Source organism: Rana temporaria, chromosome 3 (assembly GCF_905171775.1).
Source record: "Rana temporaria chromosome 3, aRanTem1.1, whole genome shotgun sequence".
In the NCBI taxonomy this organism is placed as follows: Eukaryota; Metazoa; Chordata; class Amphibia; order Anura; family Ranidae; genus Rana; species Rana temporaria.
In genome coordinates this window covers 345121094-345141655 of record NC_053491.1, presented here as the reverse complement: position 1 = coordinate 345141655, position 20562 = coordinate 345121094, and the positions used below count along the sequence as shown (strand labels likewise).

The following is a 20562-nucleotide window of genomic DNA, read 5'->3' as shown; positions in this document are numbered from 1 at the left end:
CTTCTCTGGATTTTACCAGCAGTATTCTGGATCCATTCTGGAGCAGCAATCTCTATCCCATTCCCTCTTTATGGAATACTTAAGGCCTATGTACATCATCAAACCCCCTTTCATTAATTTGAAAGCCCCCACTTCTTAGATATATGTAGATATATTGCCACATTCTTAAAATCATGCATTTCTGCATTGCTATTGCACAAACTTGATACTGAGTTTTTTTTTTGTTTTTGTAGATAACAATTTTTGAGTGTTTCTGAAGACAATGCCTTTTGTCTCCATTTCTTCAAAACTGCTTTTTATGTTATCCAATGTGTTTCATTTTGCATTTATATTTGCTCTGTAGTAACCTGTCCTTCCATCATTTTCCTTGAAATTTTATGATTTCTAAACAAATTGGTGACATTTGTGTCCCCGACATATAGAAGCAAAATGCATGGGGTACACATATGCTAAGCACAGTAAAAGTTCCACTTCTTAATATTTCCATTAATCACATTTCTTCACTTCCTTCTTTTTGCTTGCGCTTCAATCTTTAATTTCCATTCCAAACTTAAGTTTTTTTTTCAAAATACTGAATTTTATTATGTCTGTTTCCCTCCCCCAACCTGCTTCACTTTCACTGCTTGTGAACATCCTCGCTACGCACAATCTTGTAGATGATCCAGTAGAAAGTATTGAATATAAGAAAAACCAAAGGAAAACCGATCCTGGAAAACTTGTCGATTTTTTTGGCCCGGGCGATAAAAAGCTTGCGCATCTCATCATCAGTTTTAGTTTTCGGACCAGTGGGTGCGGAACTGGTGGGGTTGTTGTTGTTGTTCCCCTTTACAGAGATCCCATCTTTGGCCTGGAGACATGCAGGGCCCATTCCATAGGCGGCAAAGCTGAAGCGCCCTTCACCGGTGTCATCCTCCTGTAAAAGATTAAGCATAGGGCTCTACTCAAAATAAGACATGATCATTGCACCCTCTCCATCAGGCTCTCCCATCCTTACTTCCCTAGTCTTCCTGAAATTGTGTCATTTGGGCATCCACACAAATGAAATTTGGAACTATATGAAAAATTAAAGCTGAGTTAAGCTCTACAAAATAACACCCATCATTTTATGGTGCATCAAAATGACAGGTTTCCAATGTCCTACTTGTCACATCAATGTAAGAATGCCTGATGCCACTAATACAGCCTGCCCCCTGCCATTAATCAGCAGGAGTGCTACTATTTCCGGAGGAGTGGCGATTGTGCTGCATTGGTCTGACATACCCCCTGCTGCTTGTTAGACATTCTTATATATTCACATTAACTTATTGTTATGTCCATACCTTTTCTCTCAGAATCCATAATTGCCATCAGTGGTGGCTGCTCCATTAGGGGCGCAGGGACGCCGCCCCCCTGATCCATGCGCCCGGCCCCTAATCTACATACAGGGAACCGGATGCATAAATTCCAATGTTTTTTTTTCTTTTTTGAAGCACATGTTTAGAGCCTGAGGCTCTAATTGGCTTTAAAAAAGGGTGGGCTCGGGACGCAGAGCACTGTGCCCTGAGCCCACCCAGTTGTGTGACAATAGTAAAATAATATTTACTATTGTCTTCCTGCTTCTCCTCCCAGCCAATCAGGAAGCAGGACCTGAGACCCGATTGGCTGAGAGGAGAAGAGACCGTATTCGCCAGGCAGGGGGGAGGATGTAGGGCGAGATCAGGAAGATGGCGGCCTTCATCGGAGTGATCTCTCAGTGCTCTGCATGGGCGCCAACACAGAGCCCGACCACGTGAGCACCACCTGTGGGGGAAGGGCGTTTGGGTGGTTGGGTGTTTTTTTTAAAGCCCCCCCCCTCCAGCTGCCACTGATTGCCATGTTTTCCATTGTTATCAAAAATCTAATTTGCATTCCCTTTGACAGAACAGCAAAAACAACTAAGAATTAAATGCATATACATTCACACATTTAATATTTTTTTCTGAACTCTTAATTGTGTAGTATTTTAGTAGGATCAATTTTCAGCTGTTGTTAATGGTATAAATCCAAAAGCTTTTAAATAATTTTGTTGATTTACCTGCAAAAACCTTTGATACACATGTCTCCAAAGTGGAAATTATTGGTGACATTTGGCAAAAAGGTTTGGTGTTGTCATAGCAAAGGCAGCAGCTTGAGGTATTAAAGAGTAAATGCCACAAAGCAGATTACATATCCAATGCTGGGGATGAATTTCCAAATCATATTTCCTTGTTTAAACGTTATATGATTAACCCTTACTTTTCCAGATATTATAGATTACAGTGATCAAACTACAGTATAGATATAGTCAATCAAGCAACTGTTTTGCTGCTTTACAGCATGGTGCTACACTATTGATTAATGATTTATTCAGGCAGAGATATAATTGGCAAATACATTTAGATAAAATAAATGTAAATTTGAATGGCACAGGTCTCAGTACTGGAATTTCCCTAGGGCATTTTTAAAGGGGCTGCATCAGTCCTTATCTTTTGTAGTTATGGTATGCTTTTATCTAAACATGTTTTTTTTTTTGTTTTATACTATTTAAATGATGTGTGAAATGATGTGAAAGTATATGTATACTCAAAACCCTGCTTTTTCACCTTGGATAGAGTATAAAAGAGTTAAAACCGTGTCAAGTTTTTTTTTTGCCTGTGTCTCCACTGGGGAAATTCACTCACTCTCTTTGTTCCTGTGGCTAATGTCTCCAAGAGAGAAAGTGATGGGAAATCTAAAATCTTTACGTTTTCACCAGAACAAGGGACGATCTTTGGGTTCTGTGCTACCATGGATTTGGGCCGAACCCTGTGTGTTTGCTGCTTGGAGCGAAATAATGTAGAAATTACAATAGAAACCATAATGTACCACCTGGCCTTAAAACATTAAGTGGAGCTAAAGGCAAAATGTGTTTTTTTCATTTTAGATTTAACCACTTAAGACCCAGACAAATATGCAGGTTAAGGACCTTGCCCCTTTTTGCGATTAGGCACTGCATCGCCTTTAACTGATAATTGCGCGGTCGTACGATGTGGCTCCCAAACAAAATTGGCGTCCTTTTTCCCCCACTAATAGAGCTTTCTTTTGGTGGTATTTGATCACCCCTGCGGTTTTTATTTTTTGCGCTATAAATAAAAATAGAGCGACAATTTTGAAAAAAATTCTATATTTTTTACTTTTTGCTATAATAAATATCCCCAAAAAATATATAAATTTTTTTTCCCCTCAGTTTAGGACGATAGGTATTCTTCTACCTATTTTTGGTAAAAAAATCACAATAAGTGTTTAACGATTGGTTTGCGCAAAATTTATAGCGTTTACAAAATAGGGCATAGTTTTATGGAATTTTTATTAATACATTTTTTTTACTACTAATGACGGCGATCATCGATTTTTTTCATGACTGCGACATTGTGGCAGACACATCGAAAATTTTGACACATTTTTGGGACCATTGTAATTTTCATAGCAAAAAGTGCTATAAAAATGCATAGATTACTGTGAAAATGACAATTGCAGTTTAGGAGTTAACCACTAGGGGGCACTGTAGGGATGCTAAGGATGTGGAACTCCCTTCTACAGTTGGTAGTGTCAGCAGGGAGTGTAGATAACTTAAAGGGGTTGTATAGGTTAATTTAAAAAATAAAATAAAATAACAAACATATCATACTTACCTCCACTGTGCATTTCGTTTTGGCCCCGATCCTCATCTTCTGGGGTCCCTCGACGGCTGTCTCGGCTCCTCCCCACAAGAGCTAACCCCCTCTGATTGCTATCAATCATCCAATCAAGAGCCACCTGAAGCTGAGGGAAAGCATTGCAGGATTGCGCCCATGGAGATTCGGGGCTCAGGTAAGTAAAACGGGGGGGGGGGGGGGGGACTGGGGGGTCAGAGAGTGCAAGGTGTTTTTTCATCTTAATGCATAGATGAAAAAGCATGAAGCTTTATAACCACTTTAAAAGGGGTACACGTACACACGGCCGTGTGGCTCGCGGACCCGATCGCCACTGGAGTCCCGCAATCAGTCCCCGGAGCTGAAGAACGGGGAGAGCTGTATGTAAACACAGTTTCCCCGTTCTTCACTGTGGCGCCGTCATCGATTGTGTGATCCCTTGTGTGATCCCTTTTATAGGGATACACAATCGATGACGTCACACCTACAGCCACACCCCCCTACAGTTAGAAACACATATTAGGTCATACATAATCCCTTCAGTGCCCCCTTGTGGTTAACTCCCAAACGGCAATTGTCATTTTCACAGTAAACAATGCATTTTAAATGCATTTTTTGCTGTGAAAATGATAATGGTCCCAAAAATGTATCAAAATTGTCCGAAGTGTCCGCCATAATATCAATGTCACGAAAAAAAATCGCTGATCGCCGCCATTAGTAGTAAAAAAATATATATAAAACTATCCCCTATTTTGTAAACGCTATACATTTTGCGCAAACCAACTGATAAACGGTTATTGCGACTTTTTTTAACCAAAAATAGGTAGAAGAATACGTATCGGCCTAAACTGAGGAAAAAAAAAGTTTTTTTATATATTTTTGGGGGATATTTATTATAGCAAAAAGTAAAAAATATTGCATTTTTTTCAAAATTGTCGCTCAAAAATAAAAACCGCAGAGGTGATCAAATACCACCAAAAGAAAGCTCTATTTGTGGGGAAAAAAGGACGCCAATTTTGTTTGGGAGCCACGTCGCACGACCGCGCAATTGTCTGTTAAAGCAACGCAGTGCCGAAATCGCAAAACCTGGCCGGGTCCTTTAGCTGCCTAAAGGTCCTGGTCTTAAGTGGTTAAAAATGATCGTGTATAGGCTCCAGAGCATTTTTCTTGACGAGAAAAATGGGCATTAAAAATGTAGAACCTGCTCTTTTTTTTCTCCTTGTTTTTTTCGTTGTCAAAAGCGGTCGCATGTAGGCTTTAACGACGTGGAAAAAAATGTGCATGCTCAGAAGTAAGTTATGAGAAGGGAAATTTGCATAATCAACCCAAAGTGTGGCGCCATTCGAATGGAACTTCCCCTTTATAGTGCCGTTGTACATGTTGTACGTCACCGCGCTTTGCTTAAGCATTTTTTTTTCACGATCGTGTGTATGCAAGGCAGGCTTGACGTTGTTTTTTTCCATGACATGAAAAACTGACATGTTTCTTAGCTAACACAATGTACAGAGATATTACAAATGTTAGTGACATAAACACACAAATACAGACATATTCAAGTTAAACTGGATGGACTGGTGTCTTTATACAACCTTACCAACTATGTAAATATTAAACCCCTGGGCAGCAACTGAATTGATGTTATTTTTCTTTTACAATTAACTTGACTTACATAAAGCAGCACCCCAGTCTGATTAATTACAGTTTCAGAAAATACTTATTTTCAGATAGATTTAGCAGTGACACATGTTTTGACCAGCAGAAAGAAATTGGTCAATAATTTCCTATGGCTGTCCTTGTTCTTGCTGATGGAAAGCTTTCCTGTCATTGACCAATTTCTATTAAGCTCCCATTAAGGGCCAGATTCAGATACATTTACGTTGCTCCACGGCAGCGTAACGTATCCCATTTACGTTACACCGCCGCAGGTTTACAGCGTAAGTGCCTGATTCACAAAGCTCTTACCTGTAAACTTGTGGCGGTGTAACGTAAATCCGCTCGGCGCAAGCCCGCCTAATTCAAATGGGGCGGGCACCATTTAAATTAGGCGCGTTCCCGCGCCAAACGTACTGCGCATGCTCCGTCGGGAAAATTTCCCGACGTGCATTGCGCTAAATGACGTCGCACGGACGTCATTTGTTTAGACGTTAACGTAAATGGCGTCCAGCGCCATTCACGGACGACTTACGTAAACAACTTGATTTTTGAAATTTCGACGCGGGAACGACGGCCATACTTAACATGGCTTAGAACACCTAGGGCTCAGCCCTAATTTTACGCGGCGTATCTCGAAGGAAACGACGTAAAGTTAGATCGACGGGCATCGCGGACAGTCGGGAATCGCCGTAACTAGTCATTTGCATATTCTACGCCGACTGCAATGGCCTCGCCACCTAGCGGCCGGCCTAGAATTGCATCCTTAAGATCCGACAGTGTAATTCAATTACACCTGTCGGATCTTAGGGCTATCTATGCGGAACTGATTCTATGAATCAGCCGCATAGTTAGGACGGGCGGATCACAGAGATACGATGGCGTATCAGGAGATACGCCGTCGTATCTCTTTTGTGAATCTGGCCCAAAGAAACTAGATGATACAGCAGTTTAAAAATGGCCAGCAACAGGGCATTTTTATTGATGGAGAATTGGCTGAAATTTACTAGAGAAAATTAGTATAGGCAACGGTTTTACTACAAGAATAGACTGCAGATGACATAATAGTGTAAAACTGGCAAGCAGCAGGACAATTTTAAATAGCAAGTCTAGACCCAAACTTACTACAGATATAGAGCACAGGCTGGGGCTTTACTAACAGACAAACGATACTGCAGAGGATACAGCAATGTAAACTGCCTAGTAGCAGGACAGCTTTTTTCAGGGATAACAGGCCAAAATGTACTGGAGACAAAAGTTTTGATGTACTAAAGGCAAACAGGCTCTTTACTTAGTACAGTAAAGGAGTTTATATTTTGCAAGGGAAATTTCCCTTAGCTTAGCAAATGAGGTGAAATCTGCTGTCTTTCATCATCCAATCATGTGCAAGCAAAAACAGTATTTTTTTTTTAAATTTTCCATGCATGTGATTGGGTATTCTTTCCAAAGTGAAAAATCCCTTGCAAAATGTAGAGCCTACTTGGCTTTAGTAAATTAACTTCAAAGAGTATAGGCAGGTGTTATGCTACAGTAATTAAGAGACCGCAGATGATAGAGTAAAATTGAAGAGTTTTAATCAAGGATAATAGGCCTTAATGATGTATGCCTATTTTTTATTTTATCTATGGGGATAGAGGGTGAGGTAAGTGTGAGTGATATATTGGTAAGGCAGTTTAGAGTAGATAAGGATTTGAACATTGATCTTTATTGCTGTCTGTGTCCTATTTAGGGAAATGCACCCTCTCTATTTGTCCACGTGACAGTTATCACCAAGAGAGAAACTAAAAGAAAATCCCACATTTTGAGAAAAGAAATAGGGGGAAATTTTACAATGAGAGCACCAGTTCCGGTGACACTGGTGACAACCAGGGATTTCCTCTTACTTTCTGTTGGGGCTATGGGACAGGAAGTGAAGGTAAATCTCCCCCATTGGACATAGATGGCAAAAAAGTGACAGGGGCTGTAACTCTCCCTTACTCTATCCAAAATGAAAAAAACAAATGTTTTATTTATTTAACACAGGTATTTATATATATTGCCTATGCAGCACTTTACATATATACTGTAATATATATATATATATATATATATATATATATATATATATATATATATATATATATATATATATATATATAAATATATATATATATATATATATATAAATATATATATATATATATATATATATATATATATATATAGTACTTTCACATCAGTCCCTGCCCTCAAGAAGCTTACAATCTAAGGTCCCTAACTCAGATTCATACATACAGTACATATACTAGGGCCAATTTAGACAGGAGCCAATTAAATTACCAGCACTATATATATATATATATATATATATATATATATATATATATATATATATATATATATATATATATACTTTAATGAACCAAACATCTTCCTAGCATATTACCCAGATCATCAGCATAAGTGCATAGTTAATCTGTGCACTTAAATATGTGGATGCCTAAATGACCCTTGCACTGTTTTTAAATTCTTATCATATCTGGATAAGCCTTGTCGAGGGTGCTATACAATACGCAGGTGCAAAGCAGGGGATCCTTTTTCCTGATCCCGTTCTTAAAATGGGCAACTCTTCCACAAGAAGGCAACTGTTACTGTGGGGGCTCATTTAAATAAACTGGATAACAGAAAAGTCTTTGTGCTGAAAACCAGATTTTCAGCTATACTTTTTCTCACTGCATTTCAGAAAACATTGCATTGGACAACATATCTTTTCTTTTTTTTTCAGTTTTCTATAAATCTGGTTAACTATATCCACCAGATATTTTTTATGTTTTGCTAAGCATAATAAAATGTATTTGTACAGTATGACCACTGAATTAATCTGTATTAATGAATAATTTCAGAGTATATATCCCCTGGTTTGCCTCTGCCACCCACCCACCCCAGACATTAGCCTCAGTCATATATTACAAGAATGTAATAACAGCTTTATATAATACAAGTCTGGGCACCAGCCTGTGCCACTGTGTATTTCTCAGGCCCCGTACACACGTCTGAGAAACTCGACGGGCAAAACACATCGTTTTGCTCGTCGAGTTCCTTGTGAAGCCGCCAAGGATCGCGGCGAGCCAAGTTTCCTCATTGACTAACGAGGAAATAGAGAACATGTTCTCTATTTGGCCCGACGAGATCCTCGTCGGTTTCCTCGGCCAAAAGTGTACACACGACCGGGTTTCTCGGCAGAATACGGCTCCGATCGAGTTTCTGGCTGAATTCTGCCGAGAAACTCGGTCGTGTGTACGGGGCCTTACACCAGTCTTTTGTTTCAGTGAGAAGAAAAGCTCTACTAAATGAGCACTATCCAGTGGCAGAGTCCTCCTGGTATCTTGTCCTATCTATCTCGTAGCCCCCAGCTGAGGCTTTGGACTGCCAGATGCCCTGCTAGTGAACAAATCTATAGCACATTACCAGAAAATCAGGACTTGCTGGACATAAGCTTATGGTGTTTTTTACTTGTTCACTAAAGAAAGCAAAACTGTTAAAAGAAAGCGTACACCTCTGTGAAAAAAAAATATATTTACTATATTTTCCTATACTTGGTTGATCCATTCTCACCATTGTGCAGTCCTAAAGTACTCACCCACATTTTCCTTGAAAACAGCTGTGGCTCTATGCTACAGTATGTAGTAAATTTGAAGGAAATCCTGAGAGAGTAGCGGGAGGAGAGAGTAGCATGCAGTTCCATTGGCATCCCTGAAATTACTTTTGGATTGCTTACCTCTACAGCATTTCACTAGGAGACTGGAGGTTGGCAGCATGCGCAGATAGAGGATTGCCTTCAATTAGACAGTTGCCTTAAGTCTAAAAGCATGCAGATAACTTTTAAGTCTTACGTTTTGAAGCCTGATTGGTCTGTGCCTAATTCAGGAAATCCTTGCAACAGTTTAGTTACTAGTTCTGACAGATTCAAGTGGTTATTATTGCTTAAGCTTTAAGAATACACCAATATGGCTGCGACAAATTCAAAAAGAACTACCACCAGTTCACAGAGTAGGAAATGTATGGTTATTAAGAATAACAATGAGTTGTCATGCAGAGACATCAGTGCTCGGAGTACAGTATCATAAATGTAATAGTTTCCCAGCACAGGGCTCCACTGGTTGCTATGAAGCTGGTGGCTGAAGGCCTCCTAGCAACCACTGACCCATTCAGCTGATGGCCAGGAAATTCCCTAACTGACGGCTGAATACTAAGAAAGGGACAGGGATGCTAGCTGATGACATTATCCAGAAACGTTTATGTCAATATTTGAACAATCAGACTCCTAGCCAACAGCTGAATGAGCAAGTGATTGTTATAACACTGACAGAAACCAATACGGCTGTGTGACCGAGAGATGGGTATATTGTTGAACCTATACTGAGGATAAAGTCCAGTATGGTCTTGAATTTGTCGCTGGCACTGACATTTGTCAGAATTCTAAAGAGAGAATTCTAAAAAGTTTCTGCCACACACTTTATACATTCTAGTGCCTGTCTCATACTAGACTCTAAGATTGACTGTCTTCACTAAGATAGCCAATACAGAAATGCCAGCATTGCATTGTGGGAAGCTATAGGGGGCACAACACAACAGAGAAGGTTTTCTGTCTAATATATGTGTAAGTAGGCACTTTGCAGAGCCTGCTTTTAATGACTGTCATTTGTTAGACATGTTTTGTCATATAACCTTCTTATTTTACCTGGTTATCCCATTCTGCTTTTCAGCAAAAAAAAAGACCAAAATTGTCAGTTTGTAATTTGCGGTATGCTGTATATAAAAATTAGGCTGTAAGGAGATATGATTTAACAAACATACCAGGTACCCATTATTATTTGCCAAGACAGCTCCATTGTTAAACCCCTTTTAAAAACAGTATTTATCAACTATTGTTTGTGTTTGATGCTTTCCTTGTGTCTTGGTAAGCCCAAGGCAAACTTTAATGGGATTACCATATCTCATTGTGGCTCACAGGCCATCAAGGCTGTATGTGGTCCATAGTATACTCTTTGCATTTAGTATGAGTAATTGGTACCCTTCAAACTCCATCTCTAAACTTGCTGATTATTATTAACTGATAAGGTGGTGCCTCAGGGCACAGCTTGATCTCCATACTGTGGCCTTATGGTGATGTCAATCACCCTAGGCTCTGGGGTGCGTAGGTACACGTCTGGCATATGTCTTGATTGTCTCTTTCTCCTAATGGCCTTGGCTACCTGCCCTGTGATTCCCACCAGCTATGATTTGACATTACTTTTGTCTGCCTTTTATTTTTAAACATTACACTGCCACTGCATTTGTAAGCAATGCTGACCTACCAACAGAGATACGGTCGAAGATAGATCACATTTCCCTTTATACAGAATTACTTCCACAAAACCATTTTTTCTCCAGATTTAAAATACAGACTGCAATGGTATTTTCAATCTCTGATTAGTGGGATCAGCACTCTGCGGTGCTGTGGTAATGAATAACATCAATTATTTTGTTCTCTCCAAGAAACCTATTAAATATAACATTACCCATTCACAACAGAGAAGGCCACAGGGCTTGCACACACTGATGGGGAAATAAGAGACTTTATATTCCTGTAGCAATATCAGGAAGCTTCATAACCTTAAAAAAAAAAAAAAAAACCTGTCTGGAGGTGACTTGTATATTTTAAGGAAATCCAACTTTAACCCTAAAGCAAAACTTTAACCCCACTCACCACACTCACCATTATATGTTTAGCCATCAAGCCAGGCAAAGTCAGGCCCCTTTAGGAATGTGAAACAAATTCAGAGAGGGGCACAGATGAAGCTTTTTTAGTTATTGACGGTAATAGCAGGCATTGAGTGGTGTTTGCTTAACTTTAACGTGACAATAAAGGCCTATTTACAAAAGCAAAAAAAAAAAAAACAACAAACATGTCATACTTATCTGCTCTGTGCAGTGATTTTGCACAGAGCAGGCCAGATCTTCCTCTTTTTGGGGCCATCGCTGGTGCTCCTCCTCTTTAGCCAGTGCCCCCAATAGCAAGCCGCTTGCTTTAGGGGCACTGGTGCATGCTCGCTCCCAAGATTTCCTTTCATTTCCTATTGCATTTCAAGGACAGGAAGTGAAGGGAAACCTCCTAACAGGACTATGCAGTAAACATATCTTGATATGGGGTTTTAACCCTTCTTTACACTGAAACTAAAAAAGGTGGTTGGGCTTTAGATAAACTTTAATTTCCCAATGATGGTTAAAATGGCAATCAGTTGTACTTAATATATTAACACTTTGGCCTTCACAGCTTCTCAAAATCAATAGTATGAAAAGGAATATCAGTCCTGGTTCCCTGAGATAAGACTAGCAATAGGGTATCAGGTGTAATATTGTGTACTATCAATCAAATGGGCATGACTATTCCAAGATTGTTCTGCTGAATGATCAAGGCTTGACGAGGCTTTCACACTGGGGTGGGGATGGCGTCGGTGGTAAAGCTCCGCTATTTTCAGTGGCGCTTTTCCGCCAATTTTGCAACTTTTCAGCCGCTAGCGGGGCAGTTTTACGCACCGCTAGTGGCCGAGAAATGGTTAAAAACCACAGCAAATCGCCTCTGCAGAGGCACATTGCTGGCGGTATAACCACGTTGTCCCATTGATTTCAATGGGCAGGAGCGGTGGAGAAATGGTATACACGCTGCTCCTTCACCGCTCCAAAAATGCGTCTAGCAGGACTTTTTTTTACCGAACTGCTAGTGCACCGCTACAGTGTGAAAGCCCTCGGGTCTTTCACACTGGAGACACAGCAGCGGGTGTTTAGGGTTGGTTTGCAGGCGCTATTTTTAGCGCAATAGCGCCTGCAAACCGCTCCAATGTGAAAGGGGTCTAAAATAAAAAAATGTTATTATGCTATGCGGGTAATTTCAAGATTTCTAAGTAAAGAGCTTAATACAGTTTAAGAGCTACCTACACCCAAAACTGATATTTCAGGTTAGCCTAGGTGCCATGTGGTTTATTTGAAGAGATTGTAAAGTCAGAAGCTTTTTTTATCTTAATTCATTCCATGATTGGCTGAGACACAGCAGCGACACCATTGGCTCCCGCTGCTGTCAATCAAACTCAGTTGGCCAATCAGGAGAGAGAGGGGACAGAGACAAGCTGCAGGTCTGTGTGTGAATGGATAGATGGAGCTGCAGCTCGGATCTGTTATATTCTTTTCTATTCTATTATTTATTTTATATTCTAGTCCTTTATTTTCTATTCTATTTTATTCTCTTTGGAAATTTGAAAAAAAACTGAAAACTAATCGAAAACCTTTCAAATTTGAATTAGTAAAATATTGGAAATTGATGCAAAAACTATTCAAATCGATTCGAATTTTGTCCAATTTTTTTTTAATTTAAATACTATTATAATTTAGAAATTTGGATACATTCAAATTTTCTAGGTGATAAATGTGTCCAAATTTCAATTCGAAACGGAACGAACTGCACATGTGTGGTCCAAAATAATATATTTCACACTACATACTGTCCATTAGAAGGAGTATAACTCCATTGCTCATCTTTGTAGTGACCAAAGACGTACAGCAGTGGTGGTTATACAGGAAGATCTCAGCACTTGTATCCACATGCAAATTAGGAAGTCATGGGGTCATTTAAGTGTTTACTCACAACTGAAATACCATTTTGGTAGCACCTATCCTTCAACTGGACCCAGTGCCTCATAGCCTATCACCATAAGGCCACATAGGCCTCCAAGTGGGTTACCTTGTGGTGTCGTCGCCTCCTCCTAAAACGTAGAAGCTCCTTGTGCTGTCGTGAGACAAAGTTGACAGCGGCGTACTCCAACAGGGCAGAAAAGACAAAGAGCAAGCACACTGCCATCCAGATATCAATAGCTTTCACATAGGATACCTGGAGAAAAAAAAAATACTGTCATACAAGAATGGAAATAGCTTTATGAACATTATCATAACTAATAACAATTTCGATTTTTCTTCATCATTTTTGGGGTATTTTTATAAATATCTACATGTTTGGCTGAAGTTGGTCATGGACATCTGAGGAAGTCAGATGTGAGTGTATAATCAGATAATGATGTCATGGTATTTCATCACAATTTGGGAAAAGGGGGTGGGCACATACAGCTCTGGCACTTACCGGCAGCTTATTTAATCTGAAATAATCTGAAATAAAACCACGGTTAAATATTCTAACCTCACAGTCTCCCCAAGTACTTTTGTTTTGGGATACCTTGGCCTGCCTTACTGATGAGTTAGATAGTTTTTCCTTAAAATGTATCCAACCCAATGGCTCCTGCTGCTATCAATCTATCCAATATGGACAGAGACAGTGGCTGGAGCTACTGGGCTTGTGCACATCTCTGGAACGGACAGGCTCAGGTAAGAAAAAGGAGGGCTCTGGGGGGGCAGATGCAGCACATACGTTTTTTTACCTTAATGCATAGAATGCATTAAGGTGAAAAACCTGGAGACTGTACAACCCCTTGTAAAGGATTTTTTTTGTTATCTTAATAGCTTCCTTTACCTTAATGCAGTGCTGTTTTCATGTCCTCATTGTTCGTTTTTGCTCTCAAGTTGCTGTAATTCTTCTCTGATCTCCACACTTCCTGGTTGTCTGTTTCCTGATAACCACAGTGCTGGGAGCTTTTTCTCTGTGGTCACTAACTTCAAGGAGGTGTGATTACTGTGTGTCTAAAACCCCTCGGCACCATTTAGTTTCGTTTTCCAAACCATCACTGCCCTGTATTGGCTCTGTGGCTCTGTACAGCAGAGAGGCAGTAAACAACATGCAAAAACAAAACTAGAAACTACAGGTACATTAAATGATTGTTTTTTATCTATTTTTAATCGTTTTTAAATGGAATCAGTTAACTATTATGTCTCTATACCATGTAAACATAATTTTTTTTTATTTACAACTCCTTTAACTACAGTATTACTACTAACACTTTAGTGACTTTAGTATCACAATACCGTTACTAATAAAGATGGGTCACATGTTTAATTCTAATGTGTGTGCTAAAAATGATCTATGATAAAATACCCACCACACTCCGTTACAGTCATAAACATAAGCTAAAGACACAGGTATTTTCTCCTGATGTAACTTATTAATGAGATGGTCCCAAAATCACTGGCAAGTTTCCTTTTTTTTTTAATTGTAAAAATGTCAGTGAACTTGTTTTAAATGATATGCGATAGGACTAATAAATGCTTAAAACATATTTTTTTAGGAAATATAAGATATTGCATGTGAATATTTTGAATTTTCACATGCAACCAGTAGCTGGAGCTCTTGGCTCCCTTTCCTATATTTTCCAGACTCTCCTTAGCACCTCTGTTGAATTAAAAAAAATGTTACAATAGCTCAAGCTGAAGTTTACACATAAGTCAGAGCAGTGACTCTTTCTTTCTTCCTTTAGAGAGCTACCTTCAATCAGGGAAGGAAATTACTAATGTTGTGCTCTTTTTACATTCAAGCTTTGCTGACTTGTACAAATTTGAAGGTGGATGCTTCAGGGCAGTTCTCCTCACCCAAATTAACAACTTTGTTGGTTGAACGAATGTTTGGACACCGAATATATAAATCCTTGTGCCAGGTCAGTAATTCATCATATGACCAAGGAGGTATAAGGGATGACAGCGCCCAGTCTATGGCCGCGTACACACGACCGAGTTTCTCTGCAAAAACCAGCAAGAAACTTGCTGGGAGATATTTTTTTGTGTCGTGTGTACATTTTCGTTGAGGAAACTATCGGGAAACTCGATGAGCCAAAAAGAGAGCATGTTCTCTATTTCCTTGACGGGAATGGAGAAAATTGGCTTGTCGAGTTCCTCAACAGCCTGACAAGGAACTCGACAAGGAAAACAATATGTTTCGCCCGTCAAGTTTCTCGGTCGTGTGTACGAGGCTTTATATTTTCAAAAACAAGTTAGCAATTCCTATATTTCCATCCTGACCAGTTTTCTTTAATTGAAGCCCAAAGTGTATGAGTAAATGGTGGATGATGGCTCTTAAAGTATATGTAAACCCAGTAAGTAAAATCTCATATAAGCTTAACCAACTTAATGGAATTTAAAAAGTAGTTTTCAGTCTTCATTAATCTGCAGCATTCTTAAAAAATACTTGGTGATCCTGTCATGAAGGCACTTCCTGCTAAAAGGGTAACGACACCTAGTCCCTGTCTCCCGATTCTGCATCTGTGTTCTCACCCTGTCGCACAGACGTCTGCTGGAGATCACAAGTCGTCATGTCAACAAACTTTACGCAGACATGGTCCCCTGTAATTGCCATCAGGTAACCCACTCCATGAAAAGCTACATAGCTATTATTGGAGTGCATGTAGGCAGGAAGCGACGGCAAACAGGCTGCAATACATCAGCAGCACTGAGATTTAAAGTGGAACTTCACTCTCCCAATCAACATTGAATATTTTTAATCCTCATGTTGCTAGTATTAGTAAATAGATAGGAAAGTATATCATATTTACTTGTTTTAAACTTTTTCTTCTTACATTTCTTCAGGTACTTCTTTCTTTCTTGCCTAGGCAAGTGATCATACGCCCCAGGAGTCTTCAGGAGAGAAGGAGAAGAGGAGGGGTTTTCTCAGCTAAGCACACTTTCTTGTATGCATGCTTGAGCTAATGGCAGATGGATTCCAGGAAGTAAATGCTACATGAATCATTTGCCCTTACTCAAGATGGCCACAGCCAGAAATGCTAGGGGGTGTTTTTGAAAGTGATTTCTCAACAAAATAAATCATGGAGGCATAAATGGATGGGGGAGCTTGCTTTGAATATTAAAAATTAATTAAATAGTGTTTTTGGTTTGTGGTGTTCAGATGCAGTGAATATCCACTACTGTATAACAAAGGATGAAAATTTGTATTTTACTACAATAAGGTAATTGTTTATCATAGTACTTCATCAAACTACAGTAAATTTCATTCAGTTTGGGTTTCCATCTACTTTAAGATTCATATCCGTTGCTAGTCAAACACTGTGTTTTACATTCAAATGCATGCAACTCCAGTGCTAGGAATATTTTGTGATAGCTGTAATATGTCTTAATATCAATTTGTAAAACAAACACGTACTACATGCAGAAAAAAATATATAAAACATCAGCTTAAAAAAATAGCAACTTACAAAAATATACAAATATATAATATACAAGTGACCCAATGCCATTATCATTTCTCTTTACTGAGAACATGTTATAAAAAAAGATCTTCTTGTACCTTCATTTTCTCATTGACGTTCTAAACCAACAGTGGCCACAAGATGAGAATGAGAACATAGATGACAACTGAAATAAGAATGACATGACACATAGGAAATGGTTAGAATGACCTTGAACTGAGATATGCAGTGGAAGTGAGGCCTTGTGATTTGAGGAAATGAAATTCATAACCATATTACTTGGTTAAAAAGGAGAAGGCATAAATTTAAATTTGCAAATACAGAAGATGAATGCAGTTTTCTGAGGCCAGCGGTTATGAAATCCTGCTTTGTATTCAGTGTTAGGTGGATGTACCCATCTCTAGATCTACAGTCTGGTTCCTGATTTCTGTATTCTGAAGCAGTGCTATAGGTTACATCTTCCCTAGTATTTAACCACTTCAGCTTCGCAAGGATTTACCCCCTTTTAATGACCAGGCCATTTTTTGTGATGCGGCACTGAGTTACTTTAAGTGACAATTGCACGGATGTGCGACGTTGTACCCAAATAAAATTGATGTCCTTTTTTTTTTTTACCACAAATAGAGCTTTCTTTTGGTGGTATTTGATCACCTCTGCAGTTTTTATTTTTTGTGCTGTAAACAAAAAAAGAGCGACAATTTGGAAAAAAATATATTTTTTACTTTTTGGTATAATACATATCCAATAAAAAAAAAAGTTTTTTTTTTTTTTCACCTTAATGCATCCTATGCATTAGGGTGAAAAAAAACCTGGCAATGACGGATTGTGTGTATGAAAACTGATTGGTTTCTATGCAGAGCTGCACCAGATTTTGCTCTCTTCAGTTTTAGTACCTCAACCCCATAGGATTCAAAGATATGAAACACAAAACTAGTCAAGCACAGCCTCTGAACTGTGTACTGCTCCTTAAGCCCAGGTTCACGCTGATGCGGGTTTGAAACCGGCAGTGCAGTCCAACTTCGGGGATGATTTGACAGACATTGTGTGGGTGCGCATATGTCTATTCAACTCGCCCCTCAAAGTCGCCAAAGTAGTACAGAAACTATTTTTGAGAATCGGCCTTCAAGTTGGCGTCACACCAATTCAGACAGTGCCATTGCCCGCAATACCCGCCGATTTGGCATGGAATTTGACATGTCAAATCGCATGCCAAATCGGCCCAAAGTGAACGTGGGCTAAAAGTCAATGGGATTTTGCTGACCTGCATTTCCTAAGGCACATCAGGAAAACATGAGCTTTTTATCAGAAAAGCATAATTTCAATTATTCATTGGTCTTCAATAGGGATGAGCTCCGCGTTCGATACGAACGTATGTTCGACTCGAACATCATCTGTTCGTACGTTCGATCGAATTTCGAACAAAACGGGTCGTTCGTGCCAAATTCGAGTGACGTGCGTCTGCCCATAATTAACTGCGGCGTTGCGCGCTGATGATTGGTCAAGCATGCACCATGACCCTGCATGCTTGGCCAATCACAACGCGCAAAAAACAAAGAACCACAATTGGCCAAAGTCAGGGTGGCTTTGGCCAATTATGGCTCAGGGGGTTTAGTACACGCCCCACACTATAAAAAGCAGCCTGCAAGGTGGCCTCGTGTAGTGTGTTCCGGCTTTGTTAAAGAGAAGATCAGTCAGACAGTTAGAGAGAGAGAGATAGATAGATAGAGACACAGTGTCTTTTCTACCAGATAGATAGATAGATAGATAGAGCAGGAAGGCTAGTCAGTTTAGTTAAATTTACAGTGTGTAGAGGATATATATACATCCCTAGGAGTTGTACATATATTTATACACTGTATAGCTTAGCTAGATCAGCTATTCCTATTGTTAGGCAGCAGATTGTGCTTGATGCAGTGCTCTAACGTGTTGTATTGCCTGCATAGTGTTTAGTTTACACCTAAACATAGTACTCAGTGTTAGTGGATGTGTGCTATTTAATTGCACATACACGCTGTGCTGTTTAATAGCAACTAACGCATTTGCTGTAACTGCACGTGTGCTGTTTAATAGCACCTAAACGCATTTGCTGTAACTGCGCGTGTGCTGTTTAATAGCACCTAAACGCATTTGCTGTAACTGCGCGTGTGCTGTTTAATAGCAACTAACGCATTTGCTGTAACTGCACGTGTGCTGTTTTTAATAGCACCTAAACGCATTAGCTGTTACTGCACGTGTGCTGTTTAATAGCACCTAAACGCATTAGCTGTTACTGCATGTTTGCTGTTTAATAGCACCTAAACACAGTTGGTGTAACTGCACCTTTGCTGTTTGATAGCACCCAAACGCATTAGCTGTTACTGCACATTTTCTGTTTGATAGCACCTAAACGCAGTTGGTGTAACTGCACGTTTGCTGTTTGATAGCACCTAAACGCATTAGCTGTTACTGCACGTTTGCTGTTTAATAGCACCTAAACGCAGTTGGTGTAACTGCACCTTTGCTGTTTGATAGCACCTAAACGCATTAGCTGTTACTGCATGTTTGCTGTTAAATAGCACCTAAACGCAGTTGGTGTAACTGCACCTTTGCTGTTTGATAGCACCTAAACGCATTAGCTGTCACATGCCCCCCGCTTCTCATTTTTAATGTGCCATGTCATTTTGCTTAGGGCCCCAAGGAGGTCAGGATTGGCACTGGGTCATGTAATGACCTGGGGGGAGTGGTGGCAGAGAAACTCATGCTATTTTTTTCAATGATGTGTATCCATATTGCAGGTACCAAACATTACTTGAAGCCGCAAGCAGTATTAAAGTTCCTTTTTCTTATAGTAATCTCATGCTGTGCAGGGACATTTATAAACACGTGCCACTACTATAGACACCCAGCAGGTATGATAAAAGGAATAAAGGAATTTTTCATTTTTTTTTCACTTTAAGCATCATTAAAATCGCTGCTCCAGAAAAAACGACAGTTTTTAAAACTTTTTTTTCCATTGATACATGTTCCCTGGGGCAAGACCCAGGTTCTGAAAGACGTTTTCCAACATTAAATTGAATATTGGTCTTTAAAATGATCGTTTTTGAATTCGAACGTTCGAGTCCCATAGACTTCAATGGGGTTCTAAAAGTTTGCGCGAACCCGCGGTCTGTTCGAACGTTCTGGTGCGAACCGAACGCGGGTATGTTCGGCTCATCCCTAGTCTTCAAACTGCTGTGAATTGACAGCTGATGCTGGAGGTATGCAGATATCAGGGGACTGCTTTTTGTAAAAGCGTATGCTTTTATTTGTAAGTTACAAAAAGACTAAAAAATGTACACAAGCCATAAAATTGTGAAGGAGATAAAAAAAGTCAATGGACAAAATATTTTCAGGAATGTACATGCATATTGAATCAGATTTTGTTTTAACCTCTCCATTCATTAACAGCATGCAGCTGCCCTATATACATGTACAAAATATTTTTAATTTGTACTGAAAATCAAAAACAGATGTTTTATCTTGTATCTCTTCCTGTCCTCTAGAGATAGATATAATTCATTCCTATGGGAGCTTTTAGACGGCATGTAAAATTAATACGCCCTAGAAGCTCAAGTCCGCCATAAAAGTCTATTTTTTGGCATCACAGCAGGAACTGCCCAGAAGATATACTATTAGCATTTCTCCCCATGGTTATGGGGCTGTAATTGCTTATTATAGGGCTGGGATTTCTATTTGAATACATTTTTAATGGAGCTGTATTGATCTGGTGGTCCCTGAATTATATTACTTGCAGGTGATATATATATATATATATATATATATATATATATATATATATATATATGCAGTGTTGGGATAAATACCAGAATGATAACCAAAATCCATTTTGTCATCTGGGAATGGGGGAATCTTATAACTCATGCAAAGTGAAATTGTATTCTGATGTTTGTCTTTTTTATAAAGGCACTAAAATTATGTTTTTGACAAAAAGTATTTTAATTGCAGTGCTACGCAACAAACAAATGCGTTTTTTGTATATATATATATATATATATATATATATATATATATATATATATATATATATATATATATATATACACTAAAATATA

The 20562-nt window shown here is 39.2% G+C and overlaps 1 protein-coding gene across 1 annotated transcript in view; it reads right to left on the bottom strand.

Moving 5' to 3' along the window:
- Positions 1–213: 213 nt before the first annotated feature.
- GLRA1 (glycine receptor alpha 1) overlaps positions 214–20562 on the bottom strand; it is a 236926-nt gene continuing 216577 nt past the window's right edge. Inside the window, exons 8-9 of the mRNA XM_040345118.1 lie at positions 13075–13221; positions 214–913 (exon numbers count right to left, since the gene is read on the bottom strand). Of these exons, the coding sequence (XP_040201052.1) occupies positions 617–913; positions 13075–13221 (444 nt within the window). The 3' untranslated portion in view covers positions 214–616. The remainder of the gene's footprint in view (positions 914–13074; positions 13222–20562) is intronic.